Source organism: Natator depressus, chromosome 1 (assembly GCF_965152275.1).
Source record: "Natator depressus isolate rNatDep1 chromosome 1, rNatDep2.hap1, whole genome shotgun sequence".
Taxonomy (NCBI): domain Eukaryota; kingdom Metazoa; phylum Chordata; order Testudines; family Cheloniidae; genus Natator; species Natator depressus.
This window is the reverse complement of record NC_134234.1, coordinates 42,233,465-42,260,895: the sequence shown is the minus strand read 5'-3', so window position 1 is coordinate 42,260,895 and position 27,431 is coordinate 42,233,465. Positions and strand designations below refer to the sequence as shown.

The 27,431-nt window shown below is 43.6% G+C and overlaps 1 protein-coding gene across 2 annotated transcripts in view; it reads left to right on the top strand.

Annotated features, from left to right (window-relative positions):
- The window catches only part of SACS (sacsin molecular chaperone), a 252,517-nt gene that overhangs the window by 197,787 nt on the left and 27,299 nt on the right, over positions 1-27,431 (top strand). For both annotated transcript variants that reach the window (XM_074958364.1, XM_074958355.1), the window contains exons 9-10: positions 549-2,031; positions 8,964-9,055. In XM_074958364.1, coding sequence (XP_074814465.1) covers positions 549-2,031; positions 8,964-9,055 — 1,575 coding nt within the window. The remainder of the gene's footprint in view (positions 1-548; positions 2,032-8,963; positions 9,056-27,431) is intronic.

Here is a 27,431-nt window from a genome sequence, read left to right as displayed (position 1 = left end):
TGCCTTCTCCTCTTAAAAATGTGTACACTTTTTGACTTGCACCCCTAAAAATGTTGCATTCAATACATTTACTTGTATTCTGTTGTGGTTATGCCACATGGAAAGATTAGTAGTTTTTCATTCTGATGGATTACATATCAATATAATACTGGATTATTATAATTTGAAGGTGGCATGGCAAAAGAAAGGCAAGTATAGACAACTGGTGTTCGATATGTAGGTAGTATTTCGTTTCTGAGACTAGCGTGTCAAATCTTTGATCAAATAAAGTTTTGCCCTATGTAATTTATCTCTGTTATGCCTTCCATAAATGGATCCTGTACATCGTAAGATATTATTATATAGTATTTTCTCTACTAGAATATGGATCGTTGTCCATTAGTAGGATTGGGTTTTTGATAAATAAGGGCAATTTATAATTTTTAAATGACAATTTAATTGATTGTAATGGCTAAAGCTGTTTAAGGTATGGATAATGTAGAATATTTTAGGGTTATTCAGATTTGCTATTTGGGGTTATTCATATTTGTTGGATTTCACTTGTGCAGATGTCCCTAGTATCTTCAGTGGTGACCAGATTGGAATGTTGGATCCCCATCAAACACTTTTTGGACCCCATGAATCAGGCCAGTGTTGGAACCTAAAGGATGACAGCAAAGAAATTATTGAATTTACAGACCAGTTTGCACCATTCATTGGTGTATTTGGTAGCACTAAGGAAACCTTCAAGAATGGAAACTTTCCTGGTACATTTTTTCGTTTCCCTCTTCGCCTACAGCCTTCCCAACTGAGTAGCAATCTGTACAACAAACAAAAAGTTCTGGAACTGTTTGAATCCTTTCGAACAGATGCAGATACAGTGCTGCTGTTCCTGAAAAGTGTGCAAGATGTTTCCTTACATGTTAGGGAGGCTGATGGAATTGAGAGACTGGTTTTTAGAGTAACTGCTAGTGAGAACAAGGCCTTGAAACATGAACGACCCAATTCCATCAAGATTCTAGGAACTGCAATAAGTCAATATTGTAAAGGGGTTCCAAGCAACAGTGTAACATGTGTGACATATCACGTAAATATAGTCTTAGAAGATGAGAGTGTGAAGGATGCACAAAAAACATCTTGGTTAGTATGTAACAGTGTGGGAGGTCGAGGAATATGCAATGAACTAGATTGTTTGGCTGATGACTTGAAGTTTGTCCCTACTATTGGAATAGCTATGTCTTTATCAAGTAATGGGGAAGAAAAAGGAGCTGTAGCAGAGTTTTCAGGAAGAGCATTTTGTTTTCTTCCTTTACCCCCTGGTGAGGAAAGCAAGACTGGTCTCCCAGTTCATGTTAGTGGTTTCTTTGGCTTGACTGACAATAGGAGGAGTATCAAATGGCGAGAGTTGGATCAGTGGCGAGATCCAGCAGCTTTATGGAATGACCTCCTTGTAGTGAATGTTGTCCCAAAAGCATATGCCACTCTCATTTTGGAGGCTATCAAGCGAATGGAGACTGAGAAGAACTCAGATTTTCCTTTGTCAGCTGAAAGAATTTATGGACTATGGCCTGAAAAGAACAAAATCAGGGTACACTGGAAACCAATCATAGAACCTCTGTTTAAAGAGTTGCTCCAGAATGCAGTTATTTATTCTGCTAGTAGTGACTGGATAAAGGTGGAGCAAGTGTGCTTCTCAGACATGGATGACAGCTTGGAGTACACACAAACTGTCCTCAACTACCTCCAGAGCTCAGGGAACCAGATTGCTAAGGTACCAGCAAATATTGCTAGTGCAGTTCATCTTACTGTATCTAGCTCTAAAACTGTGAAAAAAGTGACTCCTGCTGTAGTGCGGCAGGTGTTGAGAAAATCTGGACACACTGGCCCTGCTGATGAAAAGCTTCATCTCTTGGAATTTGTGCTTACTGATGGAGTCTACAGTGACCTTATTGGATTGGAGCTTCTCTCATTACAAAATGGAATTTTTATTCCATTTTCCTCATCTGTGTCAGATCAAGATGTAGTTTACATAACCTCAGAAGATTACCCAAGGTAGTATATTTAACATTTTACCTGTTATATTTTGTTGAAACACAGTTTAAATATTTTTAAGTACTACAAACTGTCACCTGCTTATGAGTAGTTCATTTAGAATAAGCATACCACAGTTTTTAACATAATAAAATAATGCATAAAAGGACCCAAGATTACATTTTATATACTTCTGTATTTGAAAGATTTGAAGGTCAGTGGCTGTCAGAATTTATACAGAATTATTGACTCTCGTTATAAAATGTACACCAAGTAGCTTTTCTCAAACTAGCCTTCTTCTGGGAAACAGAAATAAGAGAAGGCTGAGAACATGCATCCTAAGGAGCAGCAGTTCAAGGGCTCTGTTAGTGGCTTGGCTAAGGCTTTATTAAAATGAAGCTTTAGATGACACTAGTCTTTTCCCACCTCCCTTAGCTGTTATTGTGAGATAGTTTTAAATTAAATACAGGAATGGCTAGTTTTACAAAAATACAAGCTTTTTTCAAAAATGTATTGCACAGTCAGTTTAGTGGCTCCACATACTGGAGGCAGTGACTAGCTGTGATGGTACTGCACTTAAGATTATAAAATACTGCCTTATTTTTCAATTAGATCCTTGTGTTGCCACTTCTCTGAATACAGTTTAACCCATTTATCTAAATTGTTTTTGGCACCTTATGAAAAACTTTTAAAACTTTCTATATTGAAACCTTACTGCTCTATATAACTTTTGACATTCTCTTCCTTTGTTTGCAGTTGTACAATTATATGGAAATAAGATCTTTGTCTTCAAGAACTTCTGTTTTGTCTAATTATTTCCTCCTTAAAAAAATTATTTCCTGTGTTGAGTGTTCCTATCTATTCCACTGCTATTAACTGTGAAATCACATTGAGGATTATTCTTTAAGTAGAGGAAAAGAGCAGCAACATTAAAGGCACATCTGTGATATTTTGGGGTTCAACCTAGACCAGTAAGGGGTTGTCTCACCACCTGCGCTGCAACTCTGGGGGCCTTAAATGGTATGCAGCTGTGGCTCACAGTTTAGACACTGACAGCCAGCGTACAAGCATGTATGTGACAGCCTGGCTTTCACCGTCCAGTTACTATGTGAAGCATGATACCAACACATCCGAGTCCTGAATTTCTCCAAAACTGCCTCCCTGCAGTGTTCATCCCTCTCCTGAAACATTCTCAGAAGTCATTGAGTTCACTGCTACTTTAAAGAGACAACACACTGCTACTCATTAGTTTAACTGGGGTTTAACAAACACTCTTATTTCAATCATAGCGCTATGTTGGTTTATGTTGAAAGTAAAATAAGTTTATTAAACAATAAGTCATAGGTTTAAGTGATACCAAGTATAAGGAATAAAGATAGAAAAGGTTACAAGCAAACAAAAGTAAAAATACGTTTCTAAGACTAAAATATGATTTAAATCTGTTGTTCAAAGAAGTGTTTCTCACCAAGCCTCTTTTACAGCATGGTTGATCAGACTTTCTTAGTCCACAGTGCTGGTTTTCCTTGTCTCCTCAGGTGAAGGATAACTTCTCTGACCCTCTCTTTATAGACCAGAAAAGCTTTGAAAAGTATCTCTCCAAGTTCATTGACCCTACTTCAAAAGACAGGGAGGCTTCTTGGGAGTACAGTCTCCATCCCCTTGTTGAGATTAAGTGATCACTTTTCCCGCACTTGCTCTCTTGATGCTTTGTTTGCCTGGCATGCAAATATGCTCTTCTTTGTCTTTGATCACACTGTGCTCAGTTTACGTGGGAGACATTTAAGTGGGGGGAACCACATTCCTTTGTCTGGAAAAATACTGTTAATCAATTCCCCTTGACATGCCTGGTTTTAAACACATTTTAGTTATAACTTCAGCATGTCTGAATAATCTGTTGTGGATTGTCTGTATATACATCACACAAAAATATTAATGATCAGTGAATTTGTTTTCCAATGACCTATTACATGATACCCTTTAGATACAGATTATAACAATAGTGAGTAGGGGTACAATGAGTATGTCAGGTCTGACAGGAGTTGCTAACACAGAGTACTGAACCACCATCAACATCTATGTCACACCTCCCCCCTGACATTGACTCCACAAGTGTCAGTTCAAAGCTCCCCTGAACCCATAGACTAGGGGGCATCTTTCCTCTTTTGAACATTTGTACTGCCCCCGGCAGTTGCTTCACATCCATGCAGGTCACCTTGGCCAGTCAAGGGTTCTATTACCCCTGAAGGTGTGAAACCAGACCTCCTACCACCCTAAGTCTGCCCTGCTCCCAGCAGAGTTCTGACCCACCGCTACCCTCAGCTGTGCCAATGTCTTACCCCACCCAGCAGTTTTTGGGGCTACAACCATTTCTAGCTCTGCTTCAGTTTCCCTGCCCTCAATGTAGTACTGTCCCACAGCTTTCCCAGCTGTGCCAGAGTCTCACCACTCATCAGTTTTCCCTGCTTTCAGCGGGGTGCTGGCCCACAGCTATTTACCTAGCTGTGCCAGGGTCCCCCCAGTCCTAGCAGATCTCGGTCCACCGTATCTTTTTAGATGTGCGACAGACACATTCAACACTGATTCAGTTTCACTGGTGAGGATTTACCCGCTGGCTATGGTGAGCTTGTGCCTGAGCCCTCAGGCTCAACTCTGTTACATCATTACAGAAAACAACACATCAAGGAAAAACTTCCCACATTCCCACAGCCAGAATCCCAGAATAACCTTTAGCATCATAATGACTCACGCTTCAGGCAGAGTGATGGGGACCATCATACTCACATCTGGTTGTCTGCTGGACCCTGGTAAGACACACCATTATGTCCTTATTCCTGGGTCCCATGGGCGTGACATACTCTCCTTTTCTGTTCAAGTTGCCTGTGTTTGTCTAGGTCAGCAAGCTTCTGTTGTCTCAGTCTGGTTCGCCTGAGCAACTACAACTCCCTGTCTCTTGAGAGGGAGTTCTTCTGTATTCCTGGGCTGGGACTCTTTTGGGCCAAATGAAATGTTTACAGAACAGGGCAGTTTTGGAGTGATCCTCTCCTGGCTTCTTGCAATCAGTGGTTTAGGGTTGCTTTGAGCATGGGGCTGCATCTCTGACCATCTTGGCTAATAGCCATTGAGGGACGTATCCTTCGTGAACTTATCTAGTTGTTTTTTGGACCCAGTTATACTTTTGGCCATCACAATATCCATGGCAATGAGTTCCACAGATTAATTATGCATTGTGTGAAAAAGTACTTCCTCTTGTTTGTATTAAACTTGCTGCCTATTAATTTCATTGAGAGACCCCTGGTTCTTACCTTATGTGAAGGGGTAAATAACACTTCCTTATTCACTTTCTCCATGAATTTATAGACCTCTGTCATATCCCCCCTTAGTTGTTTCTTTTCTAAAATGAACAGTCCCAGTGTTTTAATCTCTCTTCATATGGATGCTACCCTTAATCATTTTTGTTGTTCTTCTCTGTACTTTTTCTAGTTCCACTAGATTCATTCTGACATGGGGCCACCAGAACTGGACACAGTATTCAAACTGTGGGTGCACCCTGGATTTATATAGTGGCATATTTTCTGTCTTTTATCCCTTTTCTAATAGTTCTTAACCTTCTGTTAGCCTTTTTGATCACTGCTGAGCACTGAGCTGAAGTTTTCAGAGGACTATCCATGGAGAATCCAAGATCTTTTTCTTGAGTGGTAACAGCTACTTTAGAACACATCACTATATATAACTTGTGATTATTTTTCCCAGTGTGCATTACTTTGCTCTTATATGTGCTGAATTTCATCTGAGATTTTGTTGCCCACTCACCCAGTTGCGTGAGATCCCCCAATAATACTTCACAGTCAACTTTGGACTTAACTATCTTGAGTAATTTTGTATCATATGCAACTTTTTGCCCCTTCACTATTCACTTCATTTTCCAGATCATTTATGAGTATGTTGAACAGCACAAGTCCCAATACATATCCTTGAGGGACCCCACTGTTTACCTCTCCATTGTGAAAAATGGATATTTATACCTACATTATTTTCCTATCTTTTAACCAGTTGCTGATCCGTGAGAGGACCTTCCCTCTTATCCCATGACTCCTTACTTTGCTTAAGAGCCCTTGATAAGGGACCTTGTCAAAGGCATTCTGAAAGTCCAAGTACATTATATCCACTGGATAACCCTTGTCCACATGCTTGCTGGCATTCTTAAATAATTCTGATTGGTGAGTCATGACTTCGCTTTACAAAAGTCATGTTGACTCTTTGCTAACAAATTCTATGTCTATGTGTCTGATAATTCTGTTCTTTCTGTAGTTTCTACCAGTTTGCCTGATACTGAAATTAGGCTCACCAGTCTGTAATGGCCAGGATTGCCTCTGGAACACCTTTTTAAAAAATCGATGTTACATTAGCAGCTCTCCAGTCATCTGATACAGAGGCTGATTTCAGCCATAGGTTACATATTATAGTTAGTAGTTCTGCAATTTCATATTCCTTCAGAACTCTTTGTGAATACCATCTGGTGACTTATTACTGTTACATTTATCAGTGTGTTCTAAAACTTCTTCTATTGACACATTAGGGTGGGACAGTAGTTTGGATTTGTTGCCCCCCAAAAATAGCTTTGATGTGGGTATCTCCTCGACATCCTCTGCAGTGGAGACTGAGGCAAAGATTTCATTTAGCTTCTCTGCAGCAGCCTTGTCTTCCTTGAGTCCTCTTTTAATACATTTGTCGTCTAGTGGGGCCACTGTCTGATTGGCACGCTTCCTGCTTCTGATGTACTTAAAAAAATTTGTTACTGTTGTTTTTTGCATCTTTAGCAAGTTGCTTTTCAAATTCTTTCTTGGCCTGCCTTGTTATACTTTTACACAATTAACCTGCCAGAGTTGTGCTCTTTTTTTTTATCCTTACTAGTAGACAAATTTTAAAGGATGGCTTTTTGCCTTGAATGGGCTGTTTAGCCATGGTGGCATTATTTTGGTCCTCTTATTGTCTTTTCTGATTTGGCATATGCATTTAGTCTGAGCCTCTATTATGGTGGTTTTTATATAGTCCCCATGCTGCTTAACTCTTGTGACAGATCCTTTTAATTTTTGTCTAACAAGCATCCTCATTTTTGTGTAGCTGTCCTTTTTAAAGTTAAATGTTACTGTGGTGGGGTTTTTTTGTATCATCTTCCCTACAAAGACATTAAATTTAATTACATTCTGGTCACTGTCATCAAGCAGTTCAGCTATAGTTACCTCTTGGACAGATCCTGTGCTCCACTGAGGACTAAATCAAGAATTAGCTCTCTCTTTGTGGGTTCCAGAACTAACTACTTGAAGAAGCACTCATATATGGTGTCTAGAAACGTTATCTCTGCATCACACCTTGAAGTGACATTTACCTAGTCAATATGAGGCTAGTTGAAGTCACTCATGATTATTGCTCTTTCTGGTTTTGTAGCCTCTCTGACCTCCCTATGCATTTTACAATCACTGTCATCTGGTCAGTAGTATATTCCTATTGCTTTACTCTTTTTATTCAAGCATGGAATTTCTATTTATAGAGAATTTGTGATACAGTTTGTTTCATTCAAGATTTTTACCTTATTTGACTCTATGATTTCTCTAAAATATAATGCCAGTCCCCCAACAGCACAAGCTACTCTGTTATTCATATAGATTTTATATCCTGGTATTACCATGTGCCACTGATTATCCACCAAGTTTCTATGATGCGTATTATATCAATGTCCTCAATTTAATGGTAGGCACTCTTGTTCACCCATTTTAGTATTTAGACTTCTAGCATTTGTACATAAGTACTTGTAAATTTTGTCAATATTCAGTTGTTTGCCTTCACATGTTATATTTAAATAGGATTCTTTTACATTTGACTGTTCCTCACTGCCTTCTACCTGCACTTTACCAACTTCTTCCCTATCTTTTTTACTAGTATACAGAGTTCCCCCTTTAATAAATTCATCCCTGAGGGGTGTAAATGCCTGACCATGTGTTCCTCCACACCTTTTGTTTTTTCTCCAGCCCTTAATTTAAAAATTCCTCTACAACATTTTTAATTGTACGTGCCAGTAGTCTGATTCCATTTTGGTTAAGGTGCTTCCTTTGGTTAAGCCACTGCTTCCCCAAAAAGGTTCCCCAGTTCCTAATAAACCTAAATCTCTCCTCCCTTCACCATTATTTCATCCACGTACTGGCCCCTTGTATGGAACTGGAAGCCTTTCAGAGAATGTGACCGTGGAGGTCATGGACTTTAATCTCTTCCTACCAGCCTAAATTTGGCCTCCAGAACTTCTCTCTTACCTTTCTCTGTATCATTGGTACCTACATGTATCATGACCACTGGCTCCTCCCCAGCACTACCTATAAGATAATGTAGGGTAACTTGAAGTGTTGTGGCTTGTGACATGAAAATTGACCGTTTGAAGGACAAAATATATTCATCCAACCTTTATCATGGTTATTGGTGGTTTACAATTATTTGTTGCTGGTCATTTCAGAGCCAGAAAGAGCACAGCCTAACTTTCAGGTCTCAGGTGAAGTTTTCATTGCTAGCAGTTACATACCCTACATGTTTATACTCTGATATCAGTTCACTGAGAGACATAGAACCCTAGGAAGCTATTTTAAAAGTCTCTTTCTAGAGTATAACTACATTAAAATCAGTCTGAATGTCTTCAAGTTGTAAACCTGGTATCTTTAACAAGAACGCTCTTAAACCACCTGTCAAAAGTACAGAATAGTTAGAAGGTTAATTTTCCTCGGATTCTCTGTTGCTATATACATATTTTGTTTTTTTAAGAAAATACTGCAAAAGGAAAACTTTTCGAAATATATAGGCAAGTACATATATAATTTGTTTCACAGTATTTGAAACTATTGAACAACAACATAAATGACTTGGATAAGGATACTAAGATCAATACTTCTTTGTTTTCAATGCCATGCTAGGTCCCTCTTCCCAGGCCTTGAAGGAAGATTACTTTCTGATGACCTGAAGCCTCAAGTTCTAACTGCTTTGAAGGAAGCTGCCAAAAGCCGAGGTAATATTCAGTTTTCTTGTGTTCTCATCCTTACAAAGAAAACAGATTGATAATAATAAGTTTAAGAAGAAATTGTGTGGTTTGCTTTGCTTAAGAGCTATTGTTTTCTTAATCTAATTTTGAATTAGGATAGTTCAGAGCGGCTGATTAAAACCCACATTTAAAAGAACTAGGGCTGTCAAGCGATTAAAAAAATTAATCACAATTAATCGCACTGTTAAACATAATAGAATACCATTTATTTAAATATTTTTGGATGTTTTCTACATTTTCAAATATATTGATTTCAGTTACAACACAAAACACAAAGTGTACAGTGCTCACTTTATATTTATTTTTGATTACAAGTATTTACACTGTAAAAAAACAAAAGAAATAGTATTTTTCAATTCACCTAATACAGTTACTGTAATGCAATTTCTTTATCATGAAAGTTGAACTTACAAATGTAGAATTATGTACAAAACCCCCTGCATTCAAAAATAAAACAATGTAAAATTTTAGAACCTGCAAGTCCACTCAGTCCTACTTCTTGTTCAGCCAATCGCTCAGACAAACAAGTTTGTTTACATTTGCAGGAGATAATGCTGCCCGCTTCTTGTTTACAGTGTCACCTGAAAGTGAGAACAGGCTTTCTCGTGGCACTGTTGTAGCTGGCATCACAAGATATTTACGTGCCAGATGTGCTAAAGATTCACATGTCCCTTCATGCTTCAACCACCATTGCAGAAGACATGCCTCCATGCTGATGACAGGTTCTGCTCAATAACAATCCAAAGCAGTGCGGACCGACGCATGTTCATTTTCATTATCTGAGTCAGATGACACCAGCAGAAGGTTGATTTTCTTTTTTGGTGGTTCGAGTTCTGTAGTTTCCACATCGGAGTGTTACTTTTCTAAGACTTCTGAAAGCAAGCTCCACAGCTCGTCCCCTTCAGATTTTGGAAGGCACTTCAGATTCTTAAACCTTGGGTCAAGTGCTGTAGCTGTCTTTAGAAATCTCACATTGGTACCTTCTTTGCGTTTTGTGAACTCTGCAGTGAAAATGTTCTTAAAATGAACAACATATGCTGGGTCATCATCTGAGACTGCTGTAACAGGAAATATATGGAAAAATGCAAGTAAAACAGAGCAGGGGACATACAATTCTCCCCCAAGGAGTTCAGTCAGAAATTTAATTAACACTTATTTTTGTAATGAGCGTCATCAGCATGGAAGCATGTCCTCTGGAATGGTGGCCAAAGCATGAAGGGGCATATGAATGTTTAGCATATCTGGCATGTAAATACCTTGCAATGCCAGCTACAAAAGTACCATGTAAATCTCTGTTCTCAGTTTCTGGTGACATTGTAAATTAGAAGACGGCAGCACTATCTCCCTTAAATGTAAACAAACTTGTTTGTTTCAGCGATTGGCTGAACAAGAAGTAGGACTGAGTGGATTTGTAGGCTGCAAAGTTTTACATTGTTTTGGTTTTGAGTGCAGTCTTGTAACAAAAAAAAATCTACATTTGTAAGTTACACTTTCATGACAAAGAGATTGCACTACAGTACTTGTAAGAGGTGAATTGAAAAATAGCGTTTATTTTGTTTATCATTTTTACAGTACAAATATTTGTAATCAAAAATAGTACACACTTGGATTTCAATTACAACACTGAATACAGTGTATATGAAAATGTAGAAAAACATCCAAAATATTTAATAAATTTCAATTGGTAGTCTGTTATTTAACAGTGCAATTAAAACTGCGATTAATTGCGATTAATTTTTTTATCATGATTAATTTTTTTGAGTTAATCGCGTGAGTTAACTGCGCTTAATCGACAGCCCTAAAAAGAACATTATTTTTAAGGCTAAACTGGGCATGCAAAATCTGCTAAGCTTCACATACAAAAATAGATACAGTTTACAATCTGAATGCAAAATAACACAGGTGATACTCAAAAACTGGCAAAAAGGAAGGGGAAGAGAAGAAGAATGAAGATCTACAATCAAGTAGCACATGGTTACTCAGTAAAGCGCACACACATACTGAAGTTTCTATAATCATTTTAAATATCTCCCCCCGCCCTGAGGACATTATAGCCATTGACCGTCATGTTCTTCTTCAAGTGATTGCTCATGTCAGTTCCAAGTAGGTGTGTGCGTGCCATGTGTACAATCGGAAGATTTTTCTCCTTGTGGTACCTGTCAGGTCGGCTGTGGAGCTCCCTGGAATGGCGCTCTTATGGTGGTGTATATAAGTCCCTGCTGAACCACCACCTCTTCAGTTCCTCCTTACTGCCAGTGATAGTCGTTGGAGCTACTTCGTTCTCTTGATTTGGGCACGCGCTTCTCCTAGCAAACATTTATTCTTGTATTGTGTATAGTTCTGCATAGTATAGGTTTTCTAGTGTTCTAGTTAGTTAGTTCGTAGACTAAGTTTCTGTTGGGGGTTATTCCCCCCCCCTTTTTTCCCACTCCCCTCCGGGCTTCAAACCTTGTGGGTCCTGCAAGAAACCTATGCCCAGGGGATATCCTCACAACTTCTTCTTAAAGTACTTGTGGGAAACCTACCAGCCTGACAAGTGCAAGATCTGCAGGAGCTTCTGCCCAAGGATTAAGAAGAAGAGTCTTAAGACTTAAGCTTCTCCTTATGGAGTTGGCTTTTGGTCCCCAGCCAGCTCAGACTGTGTTGGGGTCCAAGCCCAGCACTATAGTGCACAGTACACTGGCCTCAGTGAGAGAAGCTGTGGCACCGGCAAATGACGCAGGGACCAGAGACACATGGCACTGCCACTCTCTGGCACCAAAGACGAGTTTGGCGACCTCTTGGCACTGATCTCACTTGCCGGTACCACATAAGAAGCAGAGAAGAGCCAAAAGGGGGGCGCTTGCCGACAGTCCGAACAGTGGAGTGCAATGGTGCCCTTGGAGTGCGTCTCATGTTGGGACACTCAGCTCCTCCTCAGGAACAGCTGGTGCTGTCCAGTCTGGCCGCCCAGGCAGAACCATTGAGTCTGGTTCCATTGGACTCCCCAGGACGGGAGAGCCAAATGGTGGAGTTGGACATGCTGTCCACTCCTGACATGTTTGAGGCTGCCAAGGACCTCACAGAGATGGCAACCCAGCACTCCCCAGCACCGGCACCGGCAGCACCAGCACCGCACAGGGGGGCTGGACTTTCCAAGAGCAAACTTGTCATGTTGCGGCACCGCTTGCACTCTCCTCAGCACTGATTGCCGGCACCGCCCCACATGGCACTGCTGTGGAGTCCGAGATCAGACTCATCTTCAGAGTGCTCTACCTTCTTGGAAAGTGGCATTCCTAGTGTCTATAGCATCAGCCAGGAGGGTGTCTGAGCTCAAGGCTCTGATGTCCAAGCCCCTTTATACTGTGTTTTATAAGGACAAGGTACAATTGCAGCTGCACCCAGCTTTCCTCCCGAAGGTAGTTTTGCAATTTCACACAAATCAGGATATCTTTCTGCCAGTATTCTACCCTAAGCCACACACCAACGACAGGGAACACATGCTCCATTCCCTGGATGTCAGACAGGCTTTAGCCTTTTACATCAAGCAAATAAAGACGCAGCTCTTCACCTCTATTGCTGAAAGAATGAAGGGTATCCCTGTTAGAATCATAGAATCATAGAATATCAGGGTTGGAAGGGACCTCAGGAGGTCATCTAGTCCAACCCCCTGCTCAAAGCAGGACCAATCCCCAATTAAATCATCCCAGCCAGGGCTTTGTCAAGCCTGACCTTAAAAACTTCTAAGGAAGGAGATTCTACCACCTCCCTAGGTAACGCATTCCAGTGTTTCACCACCCTCCTAGTGAAAAAGTTTTTCCTAATATCCAACCTCAACCTCCCCCACTGCAACTTGAGACCATTACTCCTTGTCCTGTCATCTTCTACCACTGAGAATAGTCTAGAACCATCCTCTTTGGAACCACCTCTCAGGTAGTTGAAAGCAGCTATCAAATCCCCCCTCATTCTTCTCTTCTGCAGACTAAACAATCCCAGTTCCCTCAGCCTCTCCTCATAAGTCACGTGTTCCAGACCCCTAATCATTTTTGTTGCCCTTCGCTGGACTCTCTCCAATTTATCCACATCCTTCTTGTAGTGTGGGGCCCAAAACTGGACACAGTACTCCAGATGAGGCCTCACCAATGTCGAATAGAGGGGAACGATCACGTCCCTCGATCTGCTCGCTATGCCCCTACTTATACATCCCAAAATGCCATTGGCCTTCTTGGCAACAAGGGCACACTGCTGACTCATATCCAGCTTCTCGTCCACTGTAACCCCTAGGTCCTTTTCCGCAGAACTGCTGCCTAGCCATTCGGTCCCTAGTCTGTAGCTGTGCATTGGGTTCTTCCGTCCTAAGTGCAGGACCCTGCATTTATCCTTATTGAACCTCATCAGGTTTCTTTTGGCCCAATCCTCCAATTTGTCCAGGTCCCTCTGTATCCTATCTCTGCCCTCCAACGTATCTACCACTCCTCCCAGTTTAGTATCATCCGCAAATTTGCTAAGAGTGCAATCCACACCAGTGTTTTGTCCCACAGAGTTTCTTCTTGGATCATAAAAAGAAAAGGAGAACTTGTGGCACCTTAGAGACTAACCAGTTCATTTGAGCATAAGCTTTCGTGAGCTACAGCTCACTTCATTGGATGCATAAAGTGGAAAGTACAGTGAGGAGATTTTATATACACACATACCATGAAAAAATATACATTGTATGGAGAGTGATCACTTAAGATGAGCTATTACCAGCAGGAGAGTGGGGTGGGGGGAGAGAAAACCTTTTGAAGTGATAATCAAGGTGGGCCATTTCCAGCACATTTCCAGGAGTTAACAAGAACGTTTGGATCATGGTATTTATCAGAACGTGCTATGACCTAGCAAAGATTCTGGCCCCAGCATTGACAGAGCATTCCACAAGAACGCATGCTTCATCTGCAGCCTTCCTGGCGCAGGTTCCCATTCAGAACATCTTCAGGGCAGCGACGTGGTTGTCTGTCCACACCTTTACCTTGCACTACGCCATCACACAGCAGGCTAGAGACGATGCCACATTTGGTAGAGCTGTGCTACAGTCTGCAACTCGGTGAACTCCGACCCCTGCTCTAGGGGACTGCTTGGGAGTCACCTACTCGGAACTGACATGAGCAATCACTCGAAGAAGAAAAACAGTTACCTATCTTTCGTAACTGTTGTTCTTTGAGATGTGTTGCTCATGTCCATTCCAAGACCCACCCGCCTCCCCTCTGTCAGAGTATCTGACAAAAAGGAACTGAAGAGGCGGGACCTATATACATCGCCGTAAGGGTTCTACTCCAGAGGGCTCCACAGCCAACCCGATGGGTGCCGCTAAGGAAAAAACCTTCCGAGGATCGTGAATGTGGTGTGCACACACCTACTTGGAATGGACATGAGCATCACATCTCAAAGAACAACAGTTATGAAAGGTAGGTAACCGTTTTTTCCCCACTCCAGTTAACGTGTTTGAATGTGTGTGTGAGTTCATATATAAACAGTCAATAACAGTACCAGCCTTTTGGTTATGGTGGACATGCCCAGGCCTCACATTCTGTGAGAGATTAGATTAATAGATTTTAAGACCAGAAGAGACCATTATGATTAGCTATTCTGATATCCTGCATAACAGAGGTCAATAATTTTCACCAAAAAGAAAAGGAGTACTAGTGGCACCTTAGAGACTAACCAATTTATTTGAGCATAAGCTTTCGTGATACCTGCTACAGCTCACAAAAGCTTATGCTCAAATAAATTGGTTAGTCTCTAAGGTGCCACTAGTACTCCTTTTCTTTTTGCGAATACAGACTAACACGGCTGCTACTCTGAAACCTGTCAATTTTCACCAAGTGATTCCTGTGTCGAGTTCATAAGTTATGGTTAATCTACAGCGTTTCTTTTAGAAAGAAGTCCAATCTTGATTTAAAGACTTCAAGTGACAGAGAATCCACAACATCCCTAGATAAATTGTTGCAGTGGTTAATTAACCTTACTGTTAAAACTTTGTGCCTTATTTCTAGTCTGATTTCATGTGGCTTCAGGTTCCAGCTATTGGATCTTGTTATGCCTTTATCTGCTAAATTAAAGAGCCCTCTACCATCAGAAATCTTCTCCCCCGTAGGAATTTATAGGTTGGTCAAGTCAGCTCTTAACCTTCTCTTGGATATATTAACTAGATTGAGCTTCTTTAATCTCTTATTGTAAGGCAGGTTTCTCAGACCTTGAATCATTCTTGTAGTTTTTTTCCTGTAGAGCTAGGTAAATAACTGAGTTTTTTGATTTGCTGGCAGTTCTGAAAAATTGTAAAAATAAAATAAAATAAAAACAAATTGGGTTGCATTGAACCCAAACTGAAAATTCCCCAAAAATTTGGCTAACCAAAATGGTCTACAATTTTTTTTCAATCAAAGTGGTTTTTTGGACCTGGGTTAGATTGACAAAATGGGGAGGAAGTGGTGGTACTTCCCTTTATAACTATAGCCCCGTGGTTAATTCATTCACCCAGGATATGGAAGACCTGGATTTTATTTCCCTCTCTACTTGATGTGGAGAAGGAATTTGAATTTGAGTCTCCTTCCTCTCAGGAAAATACCCTAACCACTAGGCTATGAGAGATTCTGGGGTGGGTCTCTCTCAAGCTCTTCTGTTGAAGCAGTTCTACTGTGTGTTAATCAATCACTGGAGCAGGAAGACTGGAATCTAGGTTTCACACATCCCAGATAAGTGTCCAACAATTCTAATTCTCTCTCTGGATGAGTATTTAATTACTTATATATGGTGGAACATTTTCAACAGGAGAGACTGAGAGAGACCTGCCCAGCAGGTCCTGCCTCAGCAAAGGGGGGCTAGACTAGATGACCTGCTGAGATCCTGTCTGACCCTACATTTCTATAATTCTATATCCCATATCCTAGTGGTGGGAAGTGGGAGAACCAAGTTCACATCCCTTGTTCAGATCAGGAAGAGAGGGGAACTGAACCTAGGTCTCGCAGATCCTGGCTGAGTGCCCTAGCTGTTGGGCTAAAGATTATAAGGGAAGCTGAATTTTTTTTTCTGGATGACTATTCAGAGAATTCATGTAAAATTCATGAATTGTTTCAGGTCAACTCAAACTGTATTTTTCAGTGAATAAGCTATTTGTGAAAACATTTCATCTTGTTCTACTTTTCTGAACCCTTTCCAATTAATCAACTTTTTTTTAAGGTGTGGACACCAGAACTGGACCTAGTATTCTAGTAATGGTCACAGCAGTTTGCTGTCTTTGATATTCTTCATCTGTCTCTTCTCCTTGACATCCTCTGTTCTTTTAGCTTCCTTGACTCTGGACTCTTGTTTTTCTCTAATTTCTTTGGTTGACTTTTCACCATTTCCTTTGGTAGCTCTTCCTTCTCTTCTCACCCCCCTGAGTTGAAGTCCTCCAGGGTTCCATCCTTAGGTGACCTGCACCACTTGCATGGGTTTAATGATCACATCTCTGTTAATATTTTCAAATGTAGCAGAAATAGAAGAGATTTACAGACAGGTGACAAAATGATTAACAACTTGGCAAAATTTCCGTACGAGGAGAGACTGGAAAGATTGGGACTGTTTAGTTCACAGAGGAAATAAGTATGAGAGAATTATTAATAAGATAGTTATACAAAGTAATGTGTATGTTACAGAGAAGGTAAATCAAGTGCTCTTATTTACCCCTTTCTCATAATACAAGAGCCAAAGGACAGCCAATGATAATGAAAGCCTGGAAATTTAAGATTGATATAAGGAAATATTTCTTTATACAACACATATTTAGCTTGTGGAACCTGTTCCTACTAGATTTCATTAAAACCAAGAGTTTTGTGGGAGGTAGGCAGATGTGACTGCTACTTATTCTGGTAAGACATGCTTGTTTTACTTTTGCCTCATCCTCTAACTTCACCAACAAATCCTGTTTCAACTATTTGTTGTGTTATATTGTAACCCTGATTGTAGATTCTTTGGAGCAGTGACTATTTTTAAATAAGTATTTGTACTGTGCTCCTGTCTTGATTGGGATTCTAAGGTGCTACTATAATATAAATAATAATTGGTGAGATTTGAGAAGAATTAAACATTTTATATGGATGGGAACATCCACAGTTACGTTCGATGGTTTAAAAAAATTTGAAGTAGAGAAGAGGGAAGGTGGCCACAGGAGGACCTGTGGTCTGGGGGAAGGACCCAGGGTAGAACCTCCACAATCATGGTTACCTCCACGGGACTCGAGGATGAAGAGCTGAAGTGATGATCAAAGGGAAACCGTCTTCACTCTGTTCCCCAAAACTTTCCACAAGGCTGGTGAGAAAAGCTGGAATAGCACCCAGAGGAGCCTCCCCCTCTCCTCTACCCCATGATCGAACCACAATACTCCAAATTTAGTATCTCCTTTAATTTTCCCTTGATCTCCAAATTTCAAGCTGAAGAACCCCCATCCCTCCATACAGTCCCATTACTGACAGATGCACTTTTTAGGTTTTTTAAAGCAAATTTGCTAGGACTGAAAAGGAGATGATACATTTTAGATGGGTAAACATCTACTGTGTAAAAATGGGGATCAGTGGCGATATTTTAACATATGCTTATTGCTACAAGTATAATCACAGATTTACAGGTGCAGAGACAAAAATCCATGGGTTGCGTGAGGACACTTCGAATAATGGTTCACCTAATTTTGTAATGCTATCAAATCTCTCCTGATTATTGAATTGAAAATTTTTGTAATATGGAAATTATTTGCATCATTGCAGTTTTCTGACTCTTTGTGTGATGCATTACCATCATCTTTTACACCCTTGGTTCTTATTTTCAACCAGGCCACCAGATATTTAGCAGTTCTCCTTTCTAATGTTTATCCTACTAGTATTGCTGCAGAGAAAATACATGAACATTCTTGTACATGAATATTATGGGTAGACTTCTTCTGTAGAACTTTAATCCCTTAGATCATTCTTCTGAACTCTAGAGTGGCCGACTTCGCTCTTCATGCTCTTTTGCCATAAATTACTTTACTTTTCTTTCTAAGGCATTTACAAGGTCATAATGTACACATGATACTGTAAGACCTGTTTATTTCTCTTTTGGCTGGTTCTAAAATCCCAGCTGCCAAGAATTTTTCCTCAGGTGACTATACAAATATACAAGAAACATGTTCTTATATTTTCTTTCAAAAGGTGGGGTGGGTTCCACACTGGTGTTGCACAGAAAGATCCAAATCCACTTTCACTCCATAAAGCATTTTCTTTTATTGTAAGAGGCAGATTGTTACTTTTATATTTAGCATGATCATGTGTAAATCACTAGCATTTTGAATGTTTTCTGAAAAATGGATTTGATTATATTCTAGCCCACCAGCTTCTCTGGGGATTTTCAGGTAGGATTACTGACTGAATATTTTGCTGGATTGAAGTGTGGCGTTTGTGTTGCTTTGATGATTAAATGTTTCTCTGACTCAGCTTCCATATAAACAGAAACTGGATAACTTACACAATTAAACACAATTGGCAAAAAACAGAACAAAAAAGCCTAATAATTGAGAAGATGATAGTGTTAGGACTCATTGCATAGAAGAAATAACATTTTAATGAATTTATATTGATTTATATTTATTAATTTAATTGATTGATATTTAATGATTTAATTGGGGATCGGTCCTGCTTTGAGCAGGGGGTTGGACTAGATGACCTCCTGAGGTCCCTTCCAACCCTGATATTCTATGATACTATGATTCTATATTAATTAATTGATGCAAAATTGTTTGAATAAACCAGGGCATTCTGTGAAGATTTTCAGAATTTCTAAATGGAATCAAATTTTTATTCTGTAAAATTGGCAAAATAATTTGAAATGTCAATATCTCAGCTACATGTTTAAGGTGTGAGGACTGTACATTCTAGGAGCTGCATGCAATTAAAGAATTAATTGGAAGTAGCTATCAGCTGGCATACTTTAATCATTAATCAACAGCATGAACATTTGTTTCTTATATTAACTTTTATGTTCAATAAATATTTAAGAGCTTGCACTAAAATAATAGGATTTTAGTTTTGATTTTAGGAGAATTTCCCCCTCCCTGGCCATCTGCCTTAAGTTTCTATCCCTTCTGCTAGTGCCACTGCCTCTCTCAATACTGCAGCACCAAGGAAGGGGGGAGTAGCCTTTGACAGCCTGGAGGAGGGAAAACTTACTGCTTCCAAAGATGTTTTGTTACCCACTTCCAAACTAGGAGGCAAGTAGTTTGTGGTGGTAGTGTCTCTTTCCTTCTAACCCTCCATGTTGAGACTTTGAAAGGAGGTGGAAAGAAGTGGGGTTTTAAGCTTTTGCTGATCACATTGATAACCCCACCCTGCAGAATCATATTCTCCTCTGAGATTATGGGAGATGGCTGAAAAGTAGGCAGTCTTGCAATGGCACACAGAATTTAAAGACCCATATTATCATACGTGTATGTACAATTTATATTCTCATCAGTATTCAATTCTGCATGACTGTTGTAACAGCTTCATGCTTATCAACAAAGACAATTATATGGCAACATACTTGGTTTACCTGTACCTATGGGCATTTCAAAGGTAGACAAAGGGATTCTGCTAGCCCATATACTATTATGTATGACTGTATGTATTTTTCATGTTGTAATCAATAAGACAGAAACAGTTGTCAGAATGGAAGTAGTTCAACTTTATATACATATTGTGGGTGCCTTAGAAATACCTCAAAGATATCCTCAGCACTGAGAGGGCGTGATAGTTCTTGCATTATCCATAGTAAATGTTACATAGGAAAATGTAAAAAGATTGTTTGTGCTTGATGTTGAAAAGAAAATCTCTTTTTTTACTGAACATATTAGACACACCATCAACTTGAAAATCAGTGGTGCTTGAAAATGTTGTACTTTCTATATGCAGTATTGTACCTCATCCAGTGTACTTAATGCCCCAATAGCAATATGTGGGTGAAACCAGACAATCTCTATGTGCTTGAATGAACTCACACAAGAAAATGATAAAAGACCATATCACTTGTGGGTGAAAACTTTTTACTGGATGTATCGCACAGTTCTTCTTCAAGTGCTTGCTCATATCGATTCCAATTAGGTGTGTGCACGCTGCGTGCATGATCATCGGTGTATTTTTACCCTAGCAACACCTGGTGGGTCGGCTGTGGAGCCCCCTGGAGTGGCACCTTCATGGGGCTGGATATATACCGCAGCCGACCCAGTGCCTCCTCAGTTCCTTCTTACCACCCGTGACAGTCGTTGGAACTGTGGAGCGCAGCATAGCTCTCCTCCACTCTCCGTACCCTTTTGCTTCCCATTGTTAGATAGTTGTTATAGTTGTATAGTTAGTATAGTTGCAGTAGTTGTTATAGGAATAGTGATAAGTTTAGACTTAATTTAGTGGGTTGGAAGGGGTCCTTCGCCTCCTCCCTGCCCGCTGCTTGGGCTCGTGCCCAGGGCTCTGGATTTCAAATCTTGCTCAGCCTGCTCAAAGCCTATGCCAACAGGAGACCCCTACGACACCTGTTTGAAGGGCCTCGGGGAGTCTCACCAGGCTGATAAGTGTAGGATCTGTAAGACGTTCAGACCTTGGACCAAAAAGGAGTGGGACTTTAGACTCAAGCAGCTCCTTATGGGGGCGGCCCTTAGCCCGGACCCTCCATCGGTGCCGGGCGCTTCGGTGCGCAGCGCCCCGGCGGCAGCATCAGGTACTGCACTGCGGTTGGACTCTGATAGAGGTCCATGGCACCAGCCCTCTCCGGCACCACAGCCAGTACAAGTGACCCGGCACCGTTCTCTATCTCCGGGCCAGAAGAGACAGTGCAAGCCGGAGACGACTGTCCCATCTCAACAGTCACCAGCACCTCCTATACCAGCATCGGAGTCGTGTCCAGCACTGGAGCAACCGAGGGTACAAGCGCCAATATTGGCGCCGTTGACTCCGGCACCAAGAGAGGAGCTGTGGAGTCCAGTGCGCACAGGCTCCCTGACTCGGACCGTGGTTGAGCCCTGGCTTCCATCAACACTGGAGACGTTTGCAGTGGCACAAGACCTCATCGCCCTCACAGAACCGGCATCATCCCAGACTGCGGCACCGCCTCTGACTGGTGCGGTACCATCTAGGGGCAAGCCAACCCTAATACTTCCGCCATCTCCGTGCATGCAAACACGGCACTGCTCCTGGATCCGGTCCCGATCCCGATGCTGCTCGCAGTCCCTACACCCCTCGCAGTCCCGGCGCCGGTCGTACTTGCACCACCGGTCGTACTCACGGCACTGATCCGGCTCTCAGCACAGCTCTGGACAATGGTACTGTTCAGGCTCCCGATCTCGCTTCCAGCACTGATCAGAGCGCCAATCTCCTTCCCGGAGCTGATCCCGGCACTGCTCCCACAGTGATAGTCGTCACGGTCCAGATCTGGATCCCAGTACCGGCCCAGTCATCGGCACCGATCTCAATCCCGGTACTGCTCCGCAGCCCCTCGCCGGCACCGCTCTCCAGCAACCTGGTATCACTCCACACCGCACCCTGGAGAGTCGACGCAGGCACACTCCGCACTGCCTTGGCCCTCGCGTTCTGCTTCATGGTCGTCACAGTCCGAGGGCGGCTCGCGCTCAGCCTACCCCGTTCCAAGTCATGGTGAGGGTGATGTGGGTCACTGGCAGGAGGAAGGCCAATTCACCCTAATCAGGAGCCTTCACAATGGTCCTTCTCAACCCTGTGGGTGTACCACCAAGCCCAAGGGGTTCCGTCAGGGGCCTCCCGCTCAGCCCACTCAGAACCCTGGGTGCCAGAGGCCACCATAAGTCGTCGTCCTCCGGGGGGTATGGAAGCGACTGCACCTATCCCAGCGCAGGCCCCAGACCCTAGTGTAACGGATCCTGGACAACAGGACCCTTCACAGCAGTTTCTTTCACAGGATCCCCTGGCCCCTGTGGCATCCTCCTTGTCCTCTCCAGATGAGGCAGTGGCAGGGACAACAATCTCGGGTCCTCCCCCAATAGACCTTCGTGCCCACCAAGACCTTCTACATAGGGTGGCATGTAATGTGAACCTCCAAGCTGAGGAGGTAGTGGAGTTGGAGGACGCAGTGGTGGACATCCTTTCAGTGGAGGCCCCGTTCCGAATAGCTTTGCCCATTCTTCGCACCATCCAGACCAATTCCAAGACAATCTGGCAAACCTTCGCCTCCATCCCACCGACGGCCAGAGGAGTGGAGAGGAAATACTTTGTCCTCTCCAAGGACTATGAGTACCTTTATACTCACCCTCAGCCGTGTTCACTAGTGTTGGCCTCGGTGAACGAAAGGGAGCGGCATGGTCAACAGGCTCCAGTGCCCAAATCGAAAGATGCCAGGCGTCTCGATTTGTTTGGGTGCAAGATTTACTCCTCAGGGGGGCTACTGCTCAGGGTCGCGAACCAACAGGCGCTCCTGAGCCATTATGACTATAATTCGTGGAGCTCCATGTTGAAATTTAAGGAGTTAATTCCTCAGGAGTCCAGGGATGAGTTTGGAGTCTTAGTGGAAGAGGGCAAACAGTGGCTAGGGCCTCCTTTCAGGCCTCTTTAGTACCTTCCATAAAGACAAGGTACAGGTGCGACCTTCCCTCCTAAGGTAGTGTCAGCCTTTCACCTCAACCAGGACATCTTCCTTCCGATCTTCTACCCGAAACACACACTACTTGACGGGAGCAACAGGTGCACTCCCTCGATGTTCGTAGGGCTGTCGCCTTCTATATTGAGCGCACGAAGCCGTTTAGAAAAACAACCCAGCTCTTCATTGCCATGGCTGACCGGATGAAAGGCCTCGTGGTCTCCTCACAGCGCATCTCTTCCTGGATCACGGTCTATATCCGTGCTTGCTAAGACTTGGCCGGTGTCCTGACCACATACCTCACTGCCCACTCCACGAGGGCTCAAGCCTCATCGGCCGCTTTCTTGGCCCAGGTTCCAATACAGGAGATCTGTAGAGCTGCCACTTGGTCATCGGTACATACCTTTGCCACTCACTACACGATAATTCAGCAGTCCAGGGGCGATGCCGCATTTGGTTCAGCGGTTCTTCACTCCGCGGTATCTCACTCTGACCCCACCACCTAGGTAAGGCTTGGGAGTCACCTAATTGGAATCAGTATGAGCAAGCACTTGAAGAAAAGACAGTTACTCACCTTTGTAACTGTTGTTCTTCGATACGTGTTGCTCATATCCATTCCAAACCCGCCCTCCTTCCCCTCTGTTGGAGTGGCCAGCAAGAAGGAGCTGAGGAGGCACTGGGTCAGCTGCAGTATATATCCAGCTCCATGAAGGCACCACTTCAGGGGGCTCCACAGCCGACCCACCGGCTGTTGCTAGGGTAAAAATTCTCCGACGATCGTGCACGTGACTCGCACACACATAATTGGAATGGATATGAGCAACACATCTCGAAGAACAACAGTTACAAAGGTGAGTAACCGTCTTTTCCTTGGGGTAACTTCCGTAGTCCTTTCTGTGCTAACAATCTGCAGTGCAATCTATTGCAAATGGAAGTCATGCCTCCCTTGGCAAAAAGCAGCAGCTCAGGTCAGTGTTAACATATTGTCTTCTGAACTCCAATTTGCAAGAGAGCCTTCAGGGTTTTCAATGGAGACTGATCTGATGAAGACTTTTGCAAAGTGAGCTGCTTCCTGGTCATGTGAGCTCAACCAGATTTTGGTGAATCTGTGGTGTAATGCCAGTAAAACTGTGGACTTCAGCAAAAGCATAAAGAATAACCATGCATACCAGCAGATAGCTAAAAAGCTGGCAGCTCAGCAGATTTTCCAAACAGGTGATCAATGGAGGGAGTGAATTAAGAGGCTAAAAAGTGAATACAGGAAAACCCAGGATAAGTGTCACATCTCGGGCAACTCGCAAACAACATTCCCATTTTATGATGACTTTGACCAGGTCCTGGGTACTGCACCCACCACAGAGCCAACTGTACTTCATGATGACCTGGTGAGCTGTGACGGAGCGCTGCTGGCCCCTGAATCCGGCCTGGGGACTCATTGCAGCCAGCAGCAGGCTTCCAGACAGGATCATGAAGTGACTCTCTTAATGCAACCAGTTCCAGAGCAAGCTGTAGATTAGGATCAACAGAAAAGCTCAGTCCCTATGCAAAGGAGCTGTTTGAACCCTCCCTACTCCTGTGGAACAATGCACTGCTGAGAATCTGGTGGAGACAGAAGTCTCTCCAGAGCCTGGTAAGTGTATGATTCAAATTAAAAGTTTATTATTACTGTAATGGGATTGATTTGTGATTAAAGAGCAATGCAAAAACACTAAGCTCCAGTTAATAGCGTTTGGACACTAATGATGGATTGTATCACAGTGTCTAGGAGTCCCCATCTTCCCTCTACCCACCATGTGGCGTTCAAAATGGTGTATTGGAATTTCAGACTTTTAAACACAGCTGTATTTTAACTGTTAAGACGAAGAGATTTTCTACAGTCATTCGTGTTTTCCTTTGAGTATTTGGAAATTTGCCACTTTGCAATCACTCCTCCTGGGTCTGTGCAGCTGCCTGTAAATAGTAAACTGAGTGTGTGTGTTTGGGAAACAGTATTCTTCTTCAAGTGCTTGCTCATGTCAGTTCCATTCTAGGTGTGTGTGCGCCCACGTGTGCGGCTGTCGGAGATTTTTGCCCTAGTGATTTCCGTAGGGTTGGCTGTGGCGACCTCTTGAGTGCCGTGCACATGTCGGTATATTAGGCGCTGCCGGCCCTACACCCTCGCAGTTGGTTCTTACTGTCCATGGTGGTTAGTCGGAGCCTCTTTCCCTTGCCTAGCAAGGGTTAGTGGCTCTTCTACTTCGCTCTTCGAGCCTTAAGGCCTTGTAAATAGTTTGTTTACAGTAGTTAGTTAGTAAGTAGTTCTTAAGCAGTGTAGTCAGAGATAGAGTCTCAGTGGGGACTTTGCCCCAGGCGGGGTATGCCTCGTTGTCTCTGGGTTTTAAGCCCAGCTCTGACTGCAACAAGCCTATGCCTGTTAGTGACCCTCATAGCAGCTGCCTCAAGTGCTTGGGAGAATCACATGTGAAGGACAAGTGTCGCATCTGTAAGAACTTTCGTCCCAGAACTCAGAAAGAGCAAGACATCCATTTAAGGGCCCTCCTCATGCTCTCTGTCCGGTATCCAAGCCTTCCTGGCCGGATTCTGCCCCAGCACCTTGGCCTTGGTGCGCAGCACACCCCCAGCACCAGGCTGCACCCGGTACTACTCCCCGTCGCCAGTGCCTAAGAAGTGGTTGAAGAAGAGCGATTCCCCAGCACCGAGCAAGAAGGGCAAAGGACCTAGTTTGGGCCACCAGCCCACACCGGAGCCACATGGGTATGCCCCCCCCCCCGAGGGATCTGCCACTGACTCCAGGGAGCGGTAGGGGACCCAGAGTGGTGACAGGGCCAACGCCTTCCCAGGATGTCCCAGCACCCATAAAGCAGAGGCCTCTACCAGTCTGTTGTCACTGCATGTGTCGCAGGTCACGGCAAGGGCTCCTGGCGAGGGCAAGCCAACTGTAAAGACCCCCCAGAGGGCGGACAAATGACGATGGTCTCCGGAGACGAGACAACGTTCTTCATCTCCACGCCCCAGGTCTCTATCTTCTGTGGGACGTCTGAGATTGCCGGCACCGTGATTGCAGTCTCTGCCCTCTCAACGTGGGTTGCCTAGAGGAAGGCACTGGTCACCATATCGCTGGCACCGATCATCCTTCTGCCGGCTGTCCCCTTGGTGCAGATCCCTGTCTCCCAGACAGTAGGAGTGGTCTCCGTTGAAGTGTCAATCCCCCAGGCCCCAGCACCTATTTACCTACTCGAGGCACTGGTCTCCCACTGCAATCCCCTTCGTGGCCATTGGAAGGTGATTCCTCCGGTATGGAAAGGGAATTCAGCCCTTCACCGCAACAGCTCTGGCGCCATTGGGCACCTGATGCTGTGTCGACTTGCGCAATGCTGTTGTGGCAGCAAGGCGAGTGGCTGGCACAGTGGCCCTACTGATGCTGATGCCTCTGTCAATCCATTCCTTGGCCGCTGCCTCGGAGCAGCAACCAACGGCACCAAGCTTGGTGCATGAGGCACACTCAGAGGCCGGGGTAGAGGAGTGAGCTCCCACCCCAAAATCCTCTTCCACTGTGGGGGATGATGCCCCGGGACCTCCCCAGGTGACCCAGTCATCCTCCTTGTCCCTGGATGAGGCGGTGGTGGGGCCTTCTCTCACCAGTCCGCTGGACGATTTTAAACAACTCAGGCCCTGCATCGTAGGGTGCTACGAACTTGGGCTTGGAAGTGGAGGAGATGGCTGACATCCCATTTAATGCGCTTTCTGCTTTTACCACCATCCATGTTGTGCTAACATTCCACAATGGGGTCCTAAAGATAACAAAAGCGCTTTGGCAAACTCCTTCTTCCAGCCCTCCCACCTCCAAGAGGGCTGAGAAAAAGTATTTAGTCCCGGCCAGGGGTTTTGAATATTTGTATACCCACCCTCTTCTGGGCTTACTGGTCATCTTGGCAGCCAATGAGAAGGACAGACAGGGGCATATCATTTTGATCCCAAAAAATAAGGAATCCAAGAGGCTGGATCTTTTTGGAAGAAAGATTTATTCAACAACCATCCTTCAGTTACAGGTGGCTAACCACCAGGCTCTTTTGGAGAGGTACAACATCAATTTATGGGACTCCACTCATCCCTGGATTGGTGGTTGAGCCCCAAATCGGTGCTGGAGGGAGTTCCCTTTGCGGCCCTATCCCCGTTGCTGACCCTGGTTTCCGATGCTTCGGACCTGGGTTGGGGAGCCTACCTAGTCGAGCTCAGCACGCAAAACCACTGGTCACGGGATAATTTGTCCCTCCACATGAACATCAGAGAGCTCAAAGTGGTTTGCCTGGCCTGCCAGGTTTTCCTGCCCCATTGGGAAGGGCAAAGTGGTGCAGTCCTGACAGACAATACCGTGGTGATGTATTACATGAACAGACAGGGCTGAGCCAGGTTGTTGGCTCTTTGTCAAGAAACTCTCCACCTTTGAGAAGTCTGTGTGCAGCATGCCCTCCATCTGGTAGCTGCGCATCTGCCCGTGGCCAGGAACATGTTAGCAGATCGCCTCAGCAGGACCTTCTTAGTTATAGATAAGTTTCAGTTGGGGGTTCCTCCCCCCTGCCTGCGTTTCCCCTCCTGGGGACCAGGGCATTCCTCGGTCTCAGGGTTTCAAACCGTGCGGGTCCTGTCTGAAGCCTATGCCAAAGGGAGTCCCATACAGCTCCTGTTTGAAGTGCTTGCGGGAAGCCCATCAAACGGATAAATGTAAGAACTGCAGTGGCATCTG